At 42.3% G+C, this 17232-nt stretch overlaps 1 protein-coding gene across 1 annotated transcript in view; it reads right to left on the bottom strand.

The window, feature by feature from the left end:
- The window catches only part of LOC137379417 (CD9 antigen-like), a 38546-nt gene extending 22310 nt beyond the window's left edge, over positions 1-16236 (bottom strand). The window contains exons 1-2 of the mRNA XM_068050199.1: positions 16055-16236; positions 7302-7404 (exon numbers count right to left, since the gene is read on the bottom strand). Of these exons, the coding sequence (XP_067906300.1) occupies positions 7302-7404; positions 16055-16117 (166 nt within the window). The 5' untranslated portion in view covers positions 16118-16236. The remainder of the gene's footprint in view (positions 1-7301; positions 7405-16054) is intronic.
- Between the last annotated feature and the right edge of the window lie 996 nt (positions 16237-17232).

The raw sequence follows: 17232 nt of genomic DNA, 5'->3' as shown, positions 1-17232 counted from the left end.
ACGAATAAGAAATTGTGAATATCAATCACACTGAGAGCTAAGCAAATGAAGGAAGGGCAGGGGTAGAAGTACAAGCTCAGCAAGTCCTTGTAATTGTTTAAAAACTATCAGTGAATGATTTAGACAGGATGAAGAGGATGTGGCCTCATCCTGTTGACTTGCTTGTCTCAAGCTAGGGCAGTCACAAGCTGACCTGGACAATCAAGACTCCTGCAAATCTGAACTGCATCATTTTCTATTCATTTCACATGTGTAAGTTTTATGTCTACGGCATGTGCAAAAGGAAGGATAATCACCACACATATCACCCTTGATATATGGGCATAGAGGTGGAGCTGTTGGGGTTCATTGTGTTATGCCCTGTGGACTGGTCCTAACATAAGTCTCACACATGGATTCTTGAACTTGTTCCACAATTCAATTAGATCGTGGCTGATCTGTATCTTGACTCCATTTATCCACCTTTGTTCCCATAACCCTTAATAACCTTACTCAACAAAACTCTATCAATCTCAATTTTGGAATTTTCAATTGACTCTTCTAGCCTGAACAGCTTTTTGGGGGGAGAGAGTTCCAGATTTCCACTGCCCTTTGTGTGAAGAAGTGCTTTCTGACATCACCCCTGAACAGCCCTGTCGCTATTTGAAAATTGCATCGTGCATTTTGTACACTTTAGGCCACTATACATACCCATGCTGGCAGAGGAACTGAAAAGTGAAAGTAACACAGAATAAAGAAGGATCCATTGTTGTTCAACAGTGTGCTGTCTCTAACTCTGTCTCATATCTCTTACTAAACTCATCTAAACCTCACTGCTATCCTGAGAACATCACAATGAAGACAAGGTAAAAAGGAGAAGGATGGTGAAAAATAGGAAATATTGCTTTCAGTTATGAACATTTTGGAAGGTTTTCGTTTTCTCTCTGAAGACAGCATTTTAAGTTGGAGGCTATGTTAGTGACACATGGGAAGCTTATGGATACACACACTGGTCTCTCCAAAATAACCATCCAGTTAAAAAGAAATATATAATCTCGGATCATTGCAGAGAACTTTCCTCTGCAAGGAACGTGATCCCGGATCCTTGATCATGCACAATCCCTGCATTGATGATCAGTCTGGCGTTGTCTATGCCCAATCTACCACCCTTTGATGTGCATTCAGAGACATCATCTGTATCCCCACATTGGCAAAAGTGGCTGCGACGGTTCAAAGGAGCGATGACAGGGTTTGCACTCACCGATGACAAAAGGAAAAAGGCTCTACTTTTTCACTATGGAGGTGAAGAATTAGAAGATATCTTTGAGACATTTCTGCCTGAGCAAAATGACTACAACTCAGCAAAAAAATGTGCTGACAACCTACTTTATACCAAGAAAAATATTATATACAAAACTGTTATCTTCCAATGCACTAAGCAGGAAACAAACGAGACCATTGACAATATTGCACATGTTTGAGGCAACTAACAACCAAATGTGACTTTGGTGATGTTGACCATGTCGACCAGGAAATCAAAACACAAATAATCGAAGGCTGTCTCTCTAGTCAACTATGCCAAAAAGCATTTGAGAAAGACAGAAAGCTGTCAGAGCTGTTGGAGTTAGCAAGATCACTGTCGCTCTGAGTCCAGACCTTTTTTTATTCTTTCATGAGATGTGGGTGCCACTGGCAAGGCCAGCATTTTTTGCCCATCCCTAATTGCCCTTGACAACTGAGTGGCTTGCTAGGCCATTTCAGAGGGCAGTTAAGAGTCAACCACATTGCTGTGGGTCTGGAGTCACATGTAGGCCAGACCAGGTAAGGATAGCAGATTTCCTTCCCTACAGGACATTAATGAAACAGATAGGTTTTTACAACAATCGATGATAGTTTTATGGCACCATTACTGAGACTAGTTTTCAATTCCAGATTTTTTTTAACTAATTAATTGAATTTTGTTAATTAATTGGTGTTAAATTCCACCAGCTGCCAAGGTGGGATTTGAACCCGTGTCCCCAGGGCATTAACCTGGGCCTCTCAATTACTAGTCCAGTGACATTATCACTACACCACCGCCTCCCTTCAATGAAGTTGAGGCTGCTAACAGCAACAACCATGATCCAAGTTCAACTCCTGTGAACACTGTTCATCGTTCGTATGCCAGGAAACCGCCTCCAAAGCAGCAATAGTCATCTCACAAACAGAGCTGCAACTTGTCGAAAGAACATTTCCACTGCAGCAGTGCTTACCCACACGGGACAGAGTGTACTGCTGCTGGCAAGCAGTGTAAAGTCTGTGGCAAACCCGACCACTTTGCTCTTGTATGTCTCTCATCAGCAAAATCAACTATGAAGACCAATACCAACGGAAGGGTGCCACATATGTGTACCACAGCAAAAAGGCGACAGAAGACCAACATAGAGGCAGATGACCGTGAACACACTTTTGAGCTCTCTCTCAGACATAGCAAACAGCCACGTGTGACAGTGACCATTGGCTGCTTGGATGTAGATGCTCTCATAGACACTGCAGCTTCTGTCAATGTCATGGGAGACAAAACATTCAACAAATTTCAGGATTGCCTCATTCTCTGCAAACCAGGTAACCTGAAAATTATCCCTTACAACAGTGACAAACTATTGAAAACTCTTGGGACTTCTGAAATGCCAGTCTCATTCAAAGACAATAGAATGAATGCTGTATTCCACGTCATATCTGGAGAATGTGACATGCTTATCAGTTTCCACACAGCAACAGATCTGCACATGATTGCAGTCACATATGTGATTCTTTTGCAAAACAAAAACATTCTCAAACTGTATGCTGTTCACTTCACTGATATTGGCAAACTGAAAGTTGTTACATGCAAGCTGCACGTGCCCCTAGTTGCGCATCAGCAGCGACTAATACCATTGCCTGTTAGGAAACAGACAGAGAAGGAACTTCAATACCTACTTGACCTTGACATTGTTGAGAAAGTTGGGGATGAGCCTACTCCTTGGGTCTCACCCATACAAGTCGTTAAGAAACCCAAGAGCAAGAACCAAATTAGAATCTACGTTGTTATGCGATCACCAAGCCAAACCATACAAATAGAAAGACATTTGACACCGACAATTGATGATATCATAGAGAAAGTGAATGGTGCTAAACTCTTTGCTAAATTTGACCTCAATGCAGGTTACCATCAAATCGAGCTTGCTGAAGAATCGAGTTAGCTTACTGTATTCTCTACTCACATCAGACATTTTCGATACAAGATGTTCAACTTTGGAGTCAACTCAGCAGCTGAGGTATTTCAGCACAATTCAGTCTGCACTTCAAGGACTTAAATGCGTGTTGAGCATCAGTGATGATATTCTCATCTACAGTCGCACTGAAAGTGAACTCGAGACATGCCTAAATGCACACCGACAACGTCTCAGAGAATGTAACCTAACTTTGAACTAAGGCAAGTGCTTGTTTAATGAAATAATTGAATTCTTCGGTCATATGTTCAGTGGTGAAGGAGTATCACCAGATCCATGGAAAGTTGAAGCCACTGCAAAAGCTATAGATGCTATAAACGTGCAAGAAGTCTGGAGTCTGCTTGGATTCATCACGTACTGTAGTTGTTTCATTCCTGACCTCGCTACGAGATCTGACAAAAGAGACCACCTAGTGGGAATGGACTAAATCACACAAACAGGCTGTACACCAGATCAAATGACATTTGTTAGCAAGTTGCACAAGTGCCTATTTCGACGCTGAGAAAACCACCCAGCTAGTCGTGGATACAAGCCTGGTTGGCTTAGGTGCAGTTCTCATACAGAAAGAAGACAGGTAACCCATCAATCATTGCAATGATGGCAAGCAGATCGATAATGCCCGTCGAGCAGTGTAATTCACAAACAGAGAGTGAAGCATTCTCAATCACATGGGGTATCTTACAGTTTTATTTCTACTTGTATGGAAGTGAGTTTAAAGTAATAACCGATTATAAACCACTAGTGAGCTCGTTCAACAATCCACCTAGCAAACTACCCACCCAAATAGAATGTTGGATACTCAGATTACAAGAGTATGAGTTCCAGGTTCAGTATCAGCCAAGCAAGCTCAACCCAGTGGACCATCTTTCACGATACCCATTACTGACAGTCAGTCCTACTAGTCATGAGGAAAAGGTTGCTGAACAACATCTTAACTGCGTAAGCATAAATGCAGTGCCAAAGTTGCTAAAGGTAGCTGACTTCAAAGCAGCTACAAAACAAGATGAGGCTTTGCAATTATGTATGAAGGCTATGGAATCACAAAACTGGAAAGATGTGATTGAGAAAGCATCTTCAAATGAAATCGTTCACACATATAAAGTCTTCACATTGTTCAAAATGAGCTCACGGTTACAACCACATCTGATCTCATGTTACGCAACAATTGTGTTATCATTCCACACTCATTAAGGGAATGTGTTGTTGATATAGCACATGAAGGACACCAGGGAATTGTGAAAACCAAACAAGTCCTTGGGGTAAAGATATGGTTCCCACGAATTGACTGCATGGTATAGCACAAAATCAATCAGTGTTTGCCATGTCACGCAACTACAATGTGAAAGCTTCATGATCCTTTCAAGATGTCCAAACTACCTCCAAGACCATGGATTGAAGTTGGCGTTGACTTCATAGATTTACCCACAGGTGAACATCTACTTTTTGTCACTGACGACTGCAGCAGGTTCCCAATCGTGGAATGAGTTATGTCAACTTCAATGAAAGCCGTCATCCCAAAGTTTGACCTGATCTTCACCTTGTTTGTAATCCCTCAAACAGTAAGTGACAATGGGCCCCCATTCAACAGCGATGAGTTCAGTAAATTTGCAAACTACCTCGGGTTCACTCATAGGAAAATCACACCCCTTTGGCCAAGAGCTAATGGTAAAGTTAAAACATTTATGCATACCTTGAAATAAGTGATAAATGTACACTGTAGCTGAGAACAAATCATGGAAGCAAGAGTTATATCATTTGCTGTGTAATTACAGAGTGACTCCTCACTCGACTTTCAGAAAAACTCCAGCTACACTCATCTTTGCACATCCTATGCACAGTCTTCCTGAGCTACCCTGTGGAGCTAATGATCAACATGTAGGTGAACACGATCGAAAACTGAAGGATCGAATGAAAGTACATGCAGAGCGAAACATGAAACTTTGAGCTATGCTGCTTAAGCCAGAAGATAAAGTACTTGTGAAACGTAATGGTCATGTTGGAAAACAAACAACCCCTTAAGACATCCAACCATTTGTTATGACCAACACAAAAGGATCAATGATCACTGCTAAGCACGGTTCACAAATCATCACAGGAAATGTAACATCCTTCAAAGCACTGGAAACACCACTTGTAAGCATCGAATCCGATTTCGACATCGAAATCTCAGATGAAAAATGAATCAAATGAGATTACACCTGATGTCAGACGATATCCTACTCGCGACAGAAAACACCCACCATACTTAATTGACTGTGTTACGAAGTGAACTATTTAAGTTTAAGTTTGTTGTTTGCACTTTTAGAAACAAACCGATGAAACGTACTATGTCTCTCATTTACTAAGAAGGGAAGGGGTGTAGTGTTTTGAAAATTGCATTGTGCATTTTGTACACTTGAGGCCACTATACACATCCATGCTAGCAGAGGAACAGAAAAGTGAAAGTAAAAGAAATAAAGAAGAATCCATTTTTGTTCAACAGCAAGGTGTCTCTGTTTCTGTCTCATGTCTCTTACTAAACTCAGCTAAACCTCACTCCAGTCCCGGGAACATCACAAGCTTCGCTCTCATTTTAAGATTCTGCCCCCTTGTTCCGGACTCCTCTCCCCCTCCGTCCCCCTCCCCACCAGAGGAAATAATTTCTCTCTGTCTATCCTATCAAATCCTTTAATCATCTTAAACACTTCAATTAGATCAACTCTTAATATTCTAAACTCAAAGGAATACAAGCCTGTTCTATGCAACCTGACCTCATAATCTTAGCCCTTTAACCCTGGTGTCATTCTGGTGAATGTTTGCACCTTTTTGGGGTGTAATGCCCAGAACTGAACACAATACTCCAGATGCAGTCTAACTGAAGCTTTATAATCTGTAACTTAACTTGCACCTCTTTGCACTGCAGCCCCCTTGAGATCCCATTAGCCTTTTAAATATGTTTTTGTAATTGTCCACTAGTGTTTAGTGATTTCTGTACATGAACACCTAAATTGGTCTGCTTTTCCACAGTTCCTAGCTTTTTACCATCTATTATTTAGAAAATACTTTGTTCTCTCTTTCTTCGGTCCAAAGTGATGACCTCACACTTTCCCACATTTGAACTTCCTCTGCCACAGTTTTAAATATAGAAGGATATCAAGTTAGTTATTATAGAAAACTAAATGGATTAGTTCCACCCGACTGTTACATAAGTAAATAAATCAATAGCGTGTGTAGTTCCATAAATTACAAAAAAAGTCTTGTATCTGAAACTCTGCTGCCTGTGTTCTAACTGTACCAAGTCTGTTCACCCATCAACCCCTGTGCTCGCTGACCTACATTAATTCCCAGTCCAGCAACATCTCAACTTTAAATTCCTCATTGTTTTCAAATCCCTCCATGGCCTCGCCTCTCCCTATTTCTGTAATCTCCTCCAGCTCCACAACCCTGTGAGATCTCTGCACTCCTCCAATTACGGCCTCTTGAACAGCCCCAATTTGCATCACATTTGATCCCGAAATGAACTTCTGACCACATATCCACGGTATCACTAAGACTGCCTATTTCCACCTCCATAACGCACCCCCATCTCTACCCCACCTCAGTTCATCTGTTGCTGAAACCCTCATCCATGCCTTTCCTGCCTCTAGATTTGACTATTCCAGTGCTCTCCTGGCCCACCTCCCATTTTCCATTCCATATAAACTTAAAGTCATCCAAAATTCTGCTCCTCATGTCCTAAATCGCACCAAGTCCTGTTCACACATCACCCAAGACCAAGAGCAGGTTACCAGGGTTGGAAGGGAAAAGCCATGGAGAGGTTTGAAGAAAAAGATAAGAATTTTAAAATTGCAATATTGCCAGAGATGGAGCCAATGTAGATCAATGAGCACAGTCGGTGATGTGTGAACGGGACTTGGTGCGAGTTGGGATTCGGGCAGCAGAGTTTTGTGTTATAGCAGTGGGGGGACCTGGAGAGAGCGGGTGGGTGGGGGGGAGGAAGAAATAAATTTTGGGAGAAACAAAGGTTTTAAGCAGCCAGAGTTCAGAATTTAATTACAGCTGACTACATAGGAAGTCTCTTCAATAACTCACCAATAAGGAATTTCTCCCCATGTTCAGCAACTTCATAAAGGTTCTTTGTTCTCTCATCAAAACGAAACCAAAATGCCAGTAGCAAAATGATGAGGCCCAGCAACTGGAAAGCAACAAATAAAAGGATGATTCTTGAGGCCACAACATTGTCAACATTGAACGTTTTATGGGAAATAGTGGCAGATGTTAATATAGTTATACTTATTAAACCATAGTTAATGATGGGACAAGCTATTCTGGCAGATCAATTATCTTCTCCTTCACCACCTCTGCATCAATACTGCGGCATTTCCTATTTAACACCATTTGTGGGAGAACCTTCATTACAAGGTGTAAGCTTAAAACCAGCTGCTCAGGGAAAGAAGGAAGAAATTGTATTTCCACAGTATCTTTCCTGGCCTCAGAATGTTCCAAAATGCTTTACAGCCAATGAAATAACTTAAAAGTAGTTACTGTAATGTAGGAAAAGCGGCTGTCAATTTGCGCGCAGCAAGTTCACACAAACAGCAATGTGATCATGAACAGTTCATCTGCTTTGTTAATGATGTTGATTGAGGGATAAATATTGACCAGGACACCAGGATGAATTCCACGGCTGTTCTTCAAAATAGCATTGCGGGAACTCAGCTTAATGTCTCATCCAAAAGACAGCACCTCTGATAATGCTGCACTGAGTGTGTCGGTCTGGATTTTATACCCAAGTCTCTGGGCTGGGATTTGAGCCCACAACCTTCCAACTCAGGTGAAAGTGCTACCCACTGAGCCACAGCCAGTAAACGCTAATCTTGTTGGTGACGCCCACAACCTGAGAGCAAAACATTTTTAGTTCCTGCACTCAGCCAAGTTGCCTGCTAAAAGCAGATAAAATAATTGTCCCTCTGTTGATATGCTCAGGTCATTTATAAATAAGTCTGCTGATTGGCTGAAAACATTGACCTTGAAGCCAGTTTTTGACCAATCAGAGGTGCACAATAAGTGATGTGAATGATGCGTTGGTCAAGGCAATGGGAAACAGGTAAGTTTAAACAAAGTAATTAAAAAATAATAGAAAGTACAGGGCAGAATGGAGAATCATGAAAACACAAAGGGAGAGGAATAGAAAGGAAGGAAAGAGACACAGAAGAAAACTAATTTATAGCTCTTTGGGCATGAATATCCACCTCAATCCTTCTGATCATCTACCAGAAATTCAGAGGAAAATTCATGGACATCTCAGTAAAACAGTGTGGCCTAGTACATGCTGTATGTATAGGGTTTCCATAATTTTTCCCAAAGTTACGGAAGACCATCAGGGGAATATTATAGAACTTTGTCCCCTTCGTTTCTATGTTGCATTTTGATACTCATCGTTAATACAATAACACAGTAATAAAGCAACTGCTAACATCTTGGTGTATTGATCCTTTCTACATGGAGAGCAACTAGGAACTGAAGGGGCAGAGTGATTTAGGAATCCAAGAACAGAAATTACCAAAAGCTAGTGGACAGGTACAAAAAAGTAATTAAAAAGGCTAATGGTCCAAATGAACACTGTATCATGCAGACCGCCCACCTGCCAGGAATGAGGCATATTAATTTTGTCATATTGATTTGAAACTGTTGCTGGAGCGAGGAAATGACTGGTTAAACAGATCAGCCATGGCTGGAAAAAAACATTTGCATACTACCAGATAATGCTTAGAGGGACAAAGGGGCTATTCCCTGCTCCAATTTAACTCACAATGGACTTTGTGCACCAGGTATTGTGTGTAAGAAGAGACATTCCAGGGTCGGCTAAGACCAGAGAATCCACAAACAGATGTGGTCAGCCCAGCTAGTCACTTGACTAATCTGCATGGTGACCTGGGTTTTTCTGGATTGTACAAAGAGTTTGAACTGAGAAACTGCAGTTTGCTCCTGGAGTAAGAAGACCTCTCCTGTGCGCTCCATCTCTTTCTCACCAGCCTCTGGACCCACTGAAGAGACGTGAACGTCTAAGAGAGAAAAGTCTCCTACACTGAACAAGGTTTCAGAAGGATACTGGGCTCCAACGAAAAGCAAGACCTTCCTACAATCAAGGACTCTACAGTGAGCTCAAACAGTAACCAAAACCATCTGCAGATATTGCCTCAAACTTTTCCACTGTATTTCTTCTGCTCTTTTTTGTCTCTATCTGCATGTGTGTATCGTGTATGCAAGCTAGCATGGATGTGTCGCGTATCTGTAGGCGTTAACCAAATTAGAGTTTAAGTTTAATAAAGTTCAACCTTTTTTCTTTAAACCTAAGAACACCTGTTTGGCTAAGTTTCTTTGCCTTATAATTGGAAGTTTGTGAACAAGGATTCACTAAGGGAGAGCTAAAAAGATAGTGGGCTGGATTTTACCTTAGGCGAACAGGAATTCACCACTGACATAAAAGCTGCTTCCGCCTAGTCCAGGGATACGTCCCATATATTATGGGTCCCTAGGCTTTAATTGTCCCGAGGCAGGACCTCCACCCGCTTGAGGGAGGAAGTCCCACCTCAGTGAGCTGCCGGTCAATCAGTGGGCCGGCAGCTCTTAGTCCAAGCAGCGCCACTGGGAGCGGTGGCCACTGCTGGGACTGCAGCCCAGCCGACATCATGGAGCCAGGACCTCAGGTAAGTTGGGCATGCCTCACCAGGCAGATTGGTCCTTCCCTGGTGAGGCTAGAGTGGTCGTTTGGGGGGAGGGAGGTGTCTTGGGTCCCGGGGTTGGGTTGGGAGGCAGGGGCGGCCCTCAATTGGGCACCCTGACTGCCATAAGTGGCCACTTAAGGGCCTTGATTGGCCTCGGGCGGGCCATTTCCCCCCCACCCCACCCGACCACAGTAAAATTGACCAGAGGTGGGAGCGGGGCGGGTAGGCCTCCCAGAGCCCTCCGCTCAATTTTACACCGCCCCCCCCCACCAACCGACCCACTGGGGCGGTGTAAAACTCAGCCCGGTGTTTAAAATTAAACCCTGTTGCGGTAAGACCAGGTAAAGTCTGAGAGAGAACCCTAGACCCCTTTCTCACCGGGCTATAACAACTGAAATGTGGTGTATCACTGGAACCCTCAAGTCTACCCAGCGAGCCTGGCTGTCCATGCTGTTGCACACCACTCACTCATTCATTCACTGCGATGTCACAAACTTCTGGGAAGTCCAGCGAATCGAGGAAAATGAACATCTCCCCATCCACCAGGGCCTCAGTAACTTCCCTGAAAACCACTTGCATCCACATCAGCCCTTTTGGACCCACGAACGTAACCTTTGATATTGCAACTTCAATCCCGCTGAAGCTTCAAAAACCAAATGGAGTTCTCAAGAAGTCACACAAAAAAAAGTTGTCAAAGATCTGACACAGAAGACACCTAGCTTCTCTCTTCTGTGAAGTTCCTGGGCAACATAGTTAAAGTTAAAGCCCATGGAATAAAAGGGACAGTGGCAGCATGGATATGAAGTTGGGTGAGTGACAGGAAACGGACAGACAAGGTGAACAGTTATTTTTCAGACTCCAGGAATGCATATAGTGGGGTTCCCCAGGGATCTTATTAGGACCATTACTTTTCTTGATCTATATTAATGACCTAGACTGGGGTGTACAGGACACAATTTCAAAATGTGTGGATGATACAAAACTTGGAACTGTGAGGAAGATAGTGATAGACTGCAACACCAAGTTGCAGACTGGTGTAATAGGCAGACACGTGGCAGATGAAATTTAATGCAGAGATGTGTAAAGTGATACAGTTTGGTAGGAAGTACGAGGAGAGGCAATATAAATTAAAGGGTACAATTCTAAAGGGGTTGCAGGAGCTAAGGGACCAAAGTGTTGTGCTGTGTTATTTAACTCTTAATTAAGTGATAACTGCAGACTTTATATTTAGATTCAACACAAACACTATTTATTGTCTCACTGATCTACATTGCATGATCTCAGGTCGTGGTCTTTTCCTCACTGGTCTGTGTATGCTCTTTGCAAGCCATGTGCTGAGTATATCTATCAAAATGGTGTCTCCGCCTTGTACATGTCTAATGTTGTCATCAGTTGCATCAGTGGCCTGGTCTCTTAAAGGTGAAGTTGCCACCACACTATATTACATTACCCACTTCTTTTAAATTTAAAGTTGCCTCTTTTCTTTAAAAAACTAACAATTACTCTCTAGCTGCTTAATCATGCAAAATTATATTGAACACAACTCAGTTGGACTGAAGTTTGAAAACTGGGAGGGGAGAAGTTTCAGGCACATCACCCTCAATATCAGACTTTTTTTCCACCTGTCTCCCTTCATCATCAATGCATGACATAATCTTTAAATCAGACAGGTAATTAGGTCAAAATGGATCGTGTAGTATCGATTAATTTGGCTGTGTTGCTTCTTGAGGTATCGCAGGCGTGAAGTCATTGAAGTCGTCTTTGTCACTTCCTTCTGGAATTGTTTTAGCATTGACTCTTTTGAAGAAGGTTACATCTCTCTTCACAATGTAGTTTCCTCTTTTTGCTATGATCATGTTTCCTTTTCTCTGAACTACCATGAATACACTTGGGTCAAATGGCGAAATAATTTTTGATTTTAATTTTTTCTCTTGCCGAACCAGGACTTTGTCTCCCTCTTTTGTCTCGCTATCTTTTGTGTGCATCCAGTTGGTCTGCATGTGTCTTTATCTTCTGTTTTTGACTATTGTCTCTATCCTTCAATGAGTGTGTGTAGGGTTGAGTCAGTGTGAATTGTGGCAGTTCACACTTTATCTGCCTTCAGTTTACAGCGAAGCTTGGTGATATATTTGTGGTCAAATGAGGGGTTTTCCTTTAAAAATTTAAAGAGTTGTCGTTTCCAGCTCTTTCCTTCAGCAATTAAAACTTTCTACGTTTCCATTCGCTCTCAGCCATAAGGGTACAATTCTTCAATGGGTGAATCCTAAATGGTTAGCAAGTTCGGCGAATTCATGACTGTTAAATGGTGGGCCACATTGTCTGTTCTTACTGTATCTAGTATCCCTTGTCTCGTGAAGACAGCATCAAATTTGGGTAGAGTTGCTCTTGCAGATGTCGATGTCACTATTTCTACCTCTGGATACCTGCTGTAGTCATCTATTGTGACTAAAATGTATTCAACAGAGGGACAAGGTCCTAAAACATCAGCTGACACTTCCTTCCAGGGCGTCATAGAAACATAGAAAATAGAAGCAGGAGTAGGCTATTTGGCCCTTCGGGGCCGTTCAAAAAAGATCATGGCTGATCATCTAATTCAGTACCCTGTTCCTACTTTCTCCCCATATCCCTTGATCCCTTTGGCATTAAGAAATATATCTATCTCCTTCTTGAATATATTTAATGACTTGACCTCCACTGCCTTCTGTGGTGGAGAATTCCACAGATTCACTCTTGGGCAAGGGTGTCATCCTAGGTGGTTCAGGCTTCTCTGTACCTTCATTCATGGCTGCTTGGCATGGTATGCATTCTCTTACTACTTTACCATTTTGTCAATTCCAGGAAACCATATTTTCTCTCACAGAAGGCTTTCGACATTATGATCCCTTGAAGCGTTGCATATGTGATCTCAATTGCTTTTCTCCTTAAAGATGTACGGAGGACAAGTCTGTTGCCTCTGAGTATGAGTCTGTCATGCATTGTAAACTCATCCTTGCATGATTGGTATACTTTCACATCAGGGCGTTTCCAAACATCATGGCCTTAGGCGCAGCATGACCACATATGTAATTTAGATAGTCAATGTCTAGGCTACTGAAGATTGTTGACCCATTCACGTCTTCAATTATCTCATCTAGTATTGGCATTGGGTGCCTTTCTTGTTTTATCGCTTTGTTAGCCTGTTTCATGTCCATGCAAATTCATACTTGTCCTGTAGATTTAGAGCAGGATTGTCCAACGTTTTTGTGTGGGGGGCACATTACAATTTTTGTCTTACATAGGGGGGCCGGTGAGACAATTTCAGAAAGATAAAGGTATTAAAAATGTATCTTACTATTAATCAAAACAACAACAAATGTGCATTTTTGTGAAGAAGCTTTAAATGAGAAGATTAGTTTATTGACAATTTCTCGTCACTATGATTTAGTGAGATACCTGGCATTGTTTTGCTTGCACAAGTAGTCATGTTTGCCCGTACACTTGTATTCAAGACACGGAGTACTCAGGATAGATGTCCATCTGTAAGGAGTGATCTTGATCAGTCTCTCTCCCTCTCTCTGTCTATCCATCTCTCTCTCTGTTCCCCCCTTTCTGTGTTCACTTCTCTCTGTGTTGCTTCCTCCATGTGATATTCCTCCTGTGGTCTTCCTTACTCTCTGTAGCCCCCCCTCTCTGTCCCCCCACCCCCCCCCCTCTCTCTCTCCCCTCTCTCTCTGTTCCTCCCCCACCCCCCTTTCTCTGTTGCTCTTTCTCTCTCTCTGACAGTTGCAGATAGCAGGAAAGCTGAGCAGAGCAGCTGACAGGTGCATGAGAGTGGGAACGGTTGTTTCTGAACTTCGGACCGATTCGGGGTTTTCCGCCAGGCCCAATTTTTTTAAAATTTTATTTTATTTGCCTCTTTCCCTTCTAAGACTTTGGCTTGTCTTTCACAAGCTTCCAGGATTCTGCCAATATCTAGTAACCTTTGCATGTTTAACGATTCGCCCTCTCTCAGAGCTTGCCTTCTTAGTCTTGGTGATTGGCAGGTCATAATGATCTGAGAGATAATTTCTTTGTCCACGTCTGTGAAGTTGCAATTCTGGCTCAGACTTCTGAGTTTCATTACACAGTAGTCAATGATCTTGCATTTATCTTGTTTTGCTTGCCTGAAGACATTGATTTTGTAGTGAGGATATGCTTTTTGGTTGAAAATATCTTGTTAGAGCATTCTTCGCTTTGTCATAATCATCGTCGGTTCCAGTGTCAGTGAGTGTATCGAAGATATTGTCAACGTTTGGTCCAGCATTGCGTAGGAGTAGTGCTCTATTTCTTTGGGGTGTTTTGCTATCAAGTGCCACTGTTAGGTGTTTGAATCGTGCTAGCCATTTACTACACTGTGTCCCTGGGTTGCTGCCTGTCTCTGTAAAGGCTGGAAAGACTTTCAGTTGTTGCAGACACATGGTGAGTGATTTAGCATAAATCTGGAACAAAACATTTTTTTTTCTGTATTCCAGTCCATGTTTTCTCTCTGATACAGTCCTGGTTTTCTCTTCACTTTCTCTCCCTGTGTTTTCTGTCCTTGCATCCTTCTATGCCTTTCTTTTCTATTTTCTACACGTCACCAGAAATGTGTGGTGTTGTACTGTGTTCTTTAAGTCTTCATTAAAGGATAAGATAAAGGCTTTATATTTGGATTCAACACAAACACTATTTATTGTCTTACGTATATATATTGCATGATCTCAAGTAAAGGTCTTTTCCTCGCTGGTCAGTATGTGCTCTTTGCCATCCACATGCTGAATGTGTCTCTCCAAATAGTGTCTCCTCTTTATATATATACCTGATGATGTCATCATCAATGGCCTGGTCTCTTAAAGGTGAAGTTACTTAAAGGTGAAGTCACCACTACATTACATTACAGGGACCTGGGGGGTGTATGTGCACAAATCATTAAAGGTGGCAGGGTAGGTTGAGAGAATCATTAATGTGGCAGTTAGGATTCTGGGCCTTATAAATAGAAGAATAAAGTGCAAAAGCAGGGAAGTTATGATAAACCTTCATAAAACACTGGTTCGGCCTGAATTAGAGTATTGTGTCCATCTCTGGGCACCGCACTTTAGGAAGGCTGAGAATGGTTCCAGGGATAGATTGGAGAAGCTGGGGCTGTTCACCTTAGAGAAGGGAAGGTTGAGAGGAGATTTGTTCGAGGTGTTCAAAATCATGAGGGGTCTGGACAAAGAAGATCGGGAGGATCTGTTCCCATTGGCAGAAAGGCTGAGAATCAGAGGGCACAGATTTAAGATGATTGGTGGAAGAACCAGAGGCGACATGAGGAAAAACTTTTTTTTATGCAGCGAGTGGTTGGGATCTGGAATGCACTGCCTGAGAGCGTGGTGGAGGCAGATTCAATCGTGGCTTTCAAAAGGGAATTGGATAATTGTCTGAAGAGAAAAAGTTTTCAGGGGAAAAGGCAGGGTCGTAGGATTAGATGAATTGTTGTTGCAGAGAGCCAGCATGGACACAACGAGCCGAATGGCTCCCTTATGTGCTGTAACCGTGCTATTGTTCCGTAAACCCTAAACTGCATCTGCACAAACTATAGCAGATCTGGTTATCTGATGCACAAATGGAGAATTAAAAACTCTAGTGTGCAACTGTGATCACCCAGAACAGATCATGGAAATTGTAACAACTCAGTTCCCGATTCACAAATACGAAGGAGGCATCACAGTGATACTCTCTGTTACCCTTGACACAATTGGTGGCTTAACCACCAAATGTAAAATAATAGTTGTTGCTCTATATCTGCATCAGCCATAACAAGGAGAGATCTTATTGGGTATTGTTTTCATCCCCATTTTAAGACACAAAAAAATTGCTTTTACGAAACATACTTGTTCATGATCAAGATACATACTTGTTTGGAAACTTGATAAAAAGAAATAGACATTGGTATATAATTAACCATACAATAAACAAAAGCAACAAAAAAAAAATCCCCAACACTTAAAATACAGCCCAGGATCAACAATGACCTAATTGTAGCCAATATTCAAATTAGAAATTGTTAAAATTTGTATCATTAAAAAGCAATTTAACTGGCAAGCAGATAGAACAATGAATAAACAAAGTCCAACTTACTGAAAATAGCAGATTGAGTATGATGAGACAGTATTTGATGCATCTTGCCTGAACCTTCACCATTCTGACAATCTTTTTCGCAAAAAGTTTCACCCTGCACTGTTTTGATGCAGAACGTAATCAGTCCAAAGAGACTGGCACACTGCTATTTCACGAAAGTTCAGCAGAACAGACAACTTCCTGTTGGCCCTGTGACTCATAGCAAAATGCAATATATCCCCAGTGAATGTTAGATACAAGCCCTAAATATCAGAATGATTTCAGAGTGGGAGTCAGCTCTCAAAATGGAAAGCTAACATCGTAAATGCTTTACAAGATTAGTTCCTAATTGGTAGATTATTAATATAGTTTTACTGTGTGTATGGAGTTTTCAGACTGACGTAGTACCTTTGTATTTTCAGTCAGCTGCATCCAATTTCGTAGGATGCACTAGAAATCATCGACACCCAGCTCTCACTGCTGGCTCCAAGTGCCACACCCCGGTACACCGTCTCAGCTGACGGGCGAAACATAGCGAGGGGAGAAATGATGAACATGACACCACCTGGGCAGATGTCTTTCTTGATAAAGGTAACAGCCAGGGCGGAAGTGGCTCAAGTGACCATCATTTATTTTTACTTAGTTTTTTAAAATTTATTTAGAGATACAGCACTGAAACAGGCCCTTCGGCCCACCGAGTCTGTGCCGACCAACAACCATCCATTTTATACTAATGCTACATTAACCCCATATTCCCTACCACATCCCCACCATTCTCCTACCACCTACCTACACTAGGGGAAATTTACAATGGCCAATTTACCTAATAACCTGCAAGTCTTTGGCTGTGGGAGGAAACCAGAGCACCCGGCGGAAACCCACACGGTCACAGGGAGAACTTGCAAAATCCGCACAGGCAGTACCCAGAACCGAACCCAGGTCACTGGAGCTGTGAGGCTGCAGTGCTAACCACTGCGCCACTGTGCTGCCCTGTTCTGCACCAAAGATGTACCACGCCATATTGCATGGGCTACGATTGTTGGTATACCAGCTTTGGATAAAATAGCAAGGGAAGGAGGGTCCCTTCAAGCCTTGCTCGGCAACCCACCCAGGAGAGGGAAACTCTGAATCAAAACCTACGGTTTGGAGACCTCGCTGCTGCCATCCCAGTTCACTGGGCCATGATAGGTGAGCTCCAG

The sequence above is a fragment of the Heterodontus francisci genome, chromosome 18 (genome assembly GCF_036365525.1).
Source record: "Heterodontus francisci isolate sHetFra1 chromosome 18, sHetFra1.hap1, whole genome shotgun sequence".
NCBI classification, from domain to species: Eukaryota; Metazoa; Chordata; class Chondrichthyes; order Heterodontiformes; family Heterodontidae; genus Heterodontus; species Heterodontus francisci.
The sequence above is the reverse complement of the archived record's forward strand: the minus strand, read 5'-3'. Positions and strand labels throughout refer to the sequence as shown.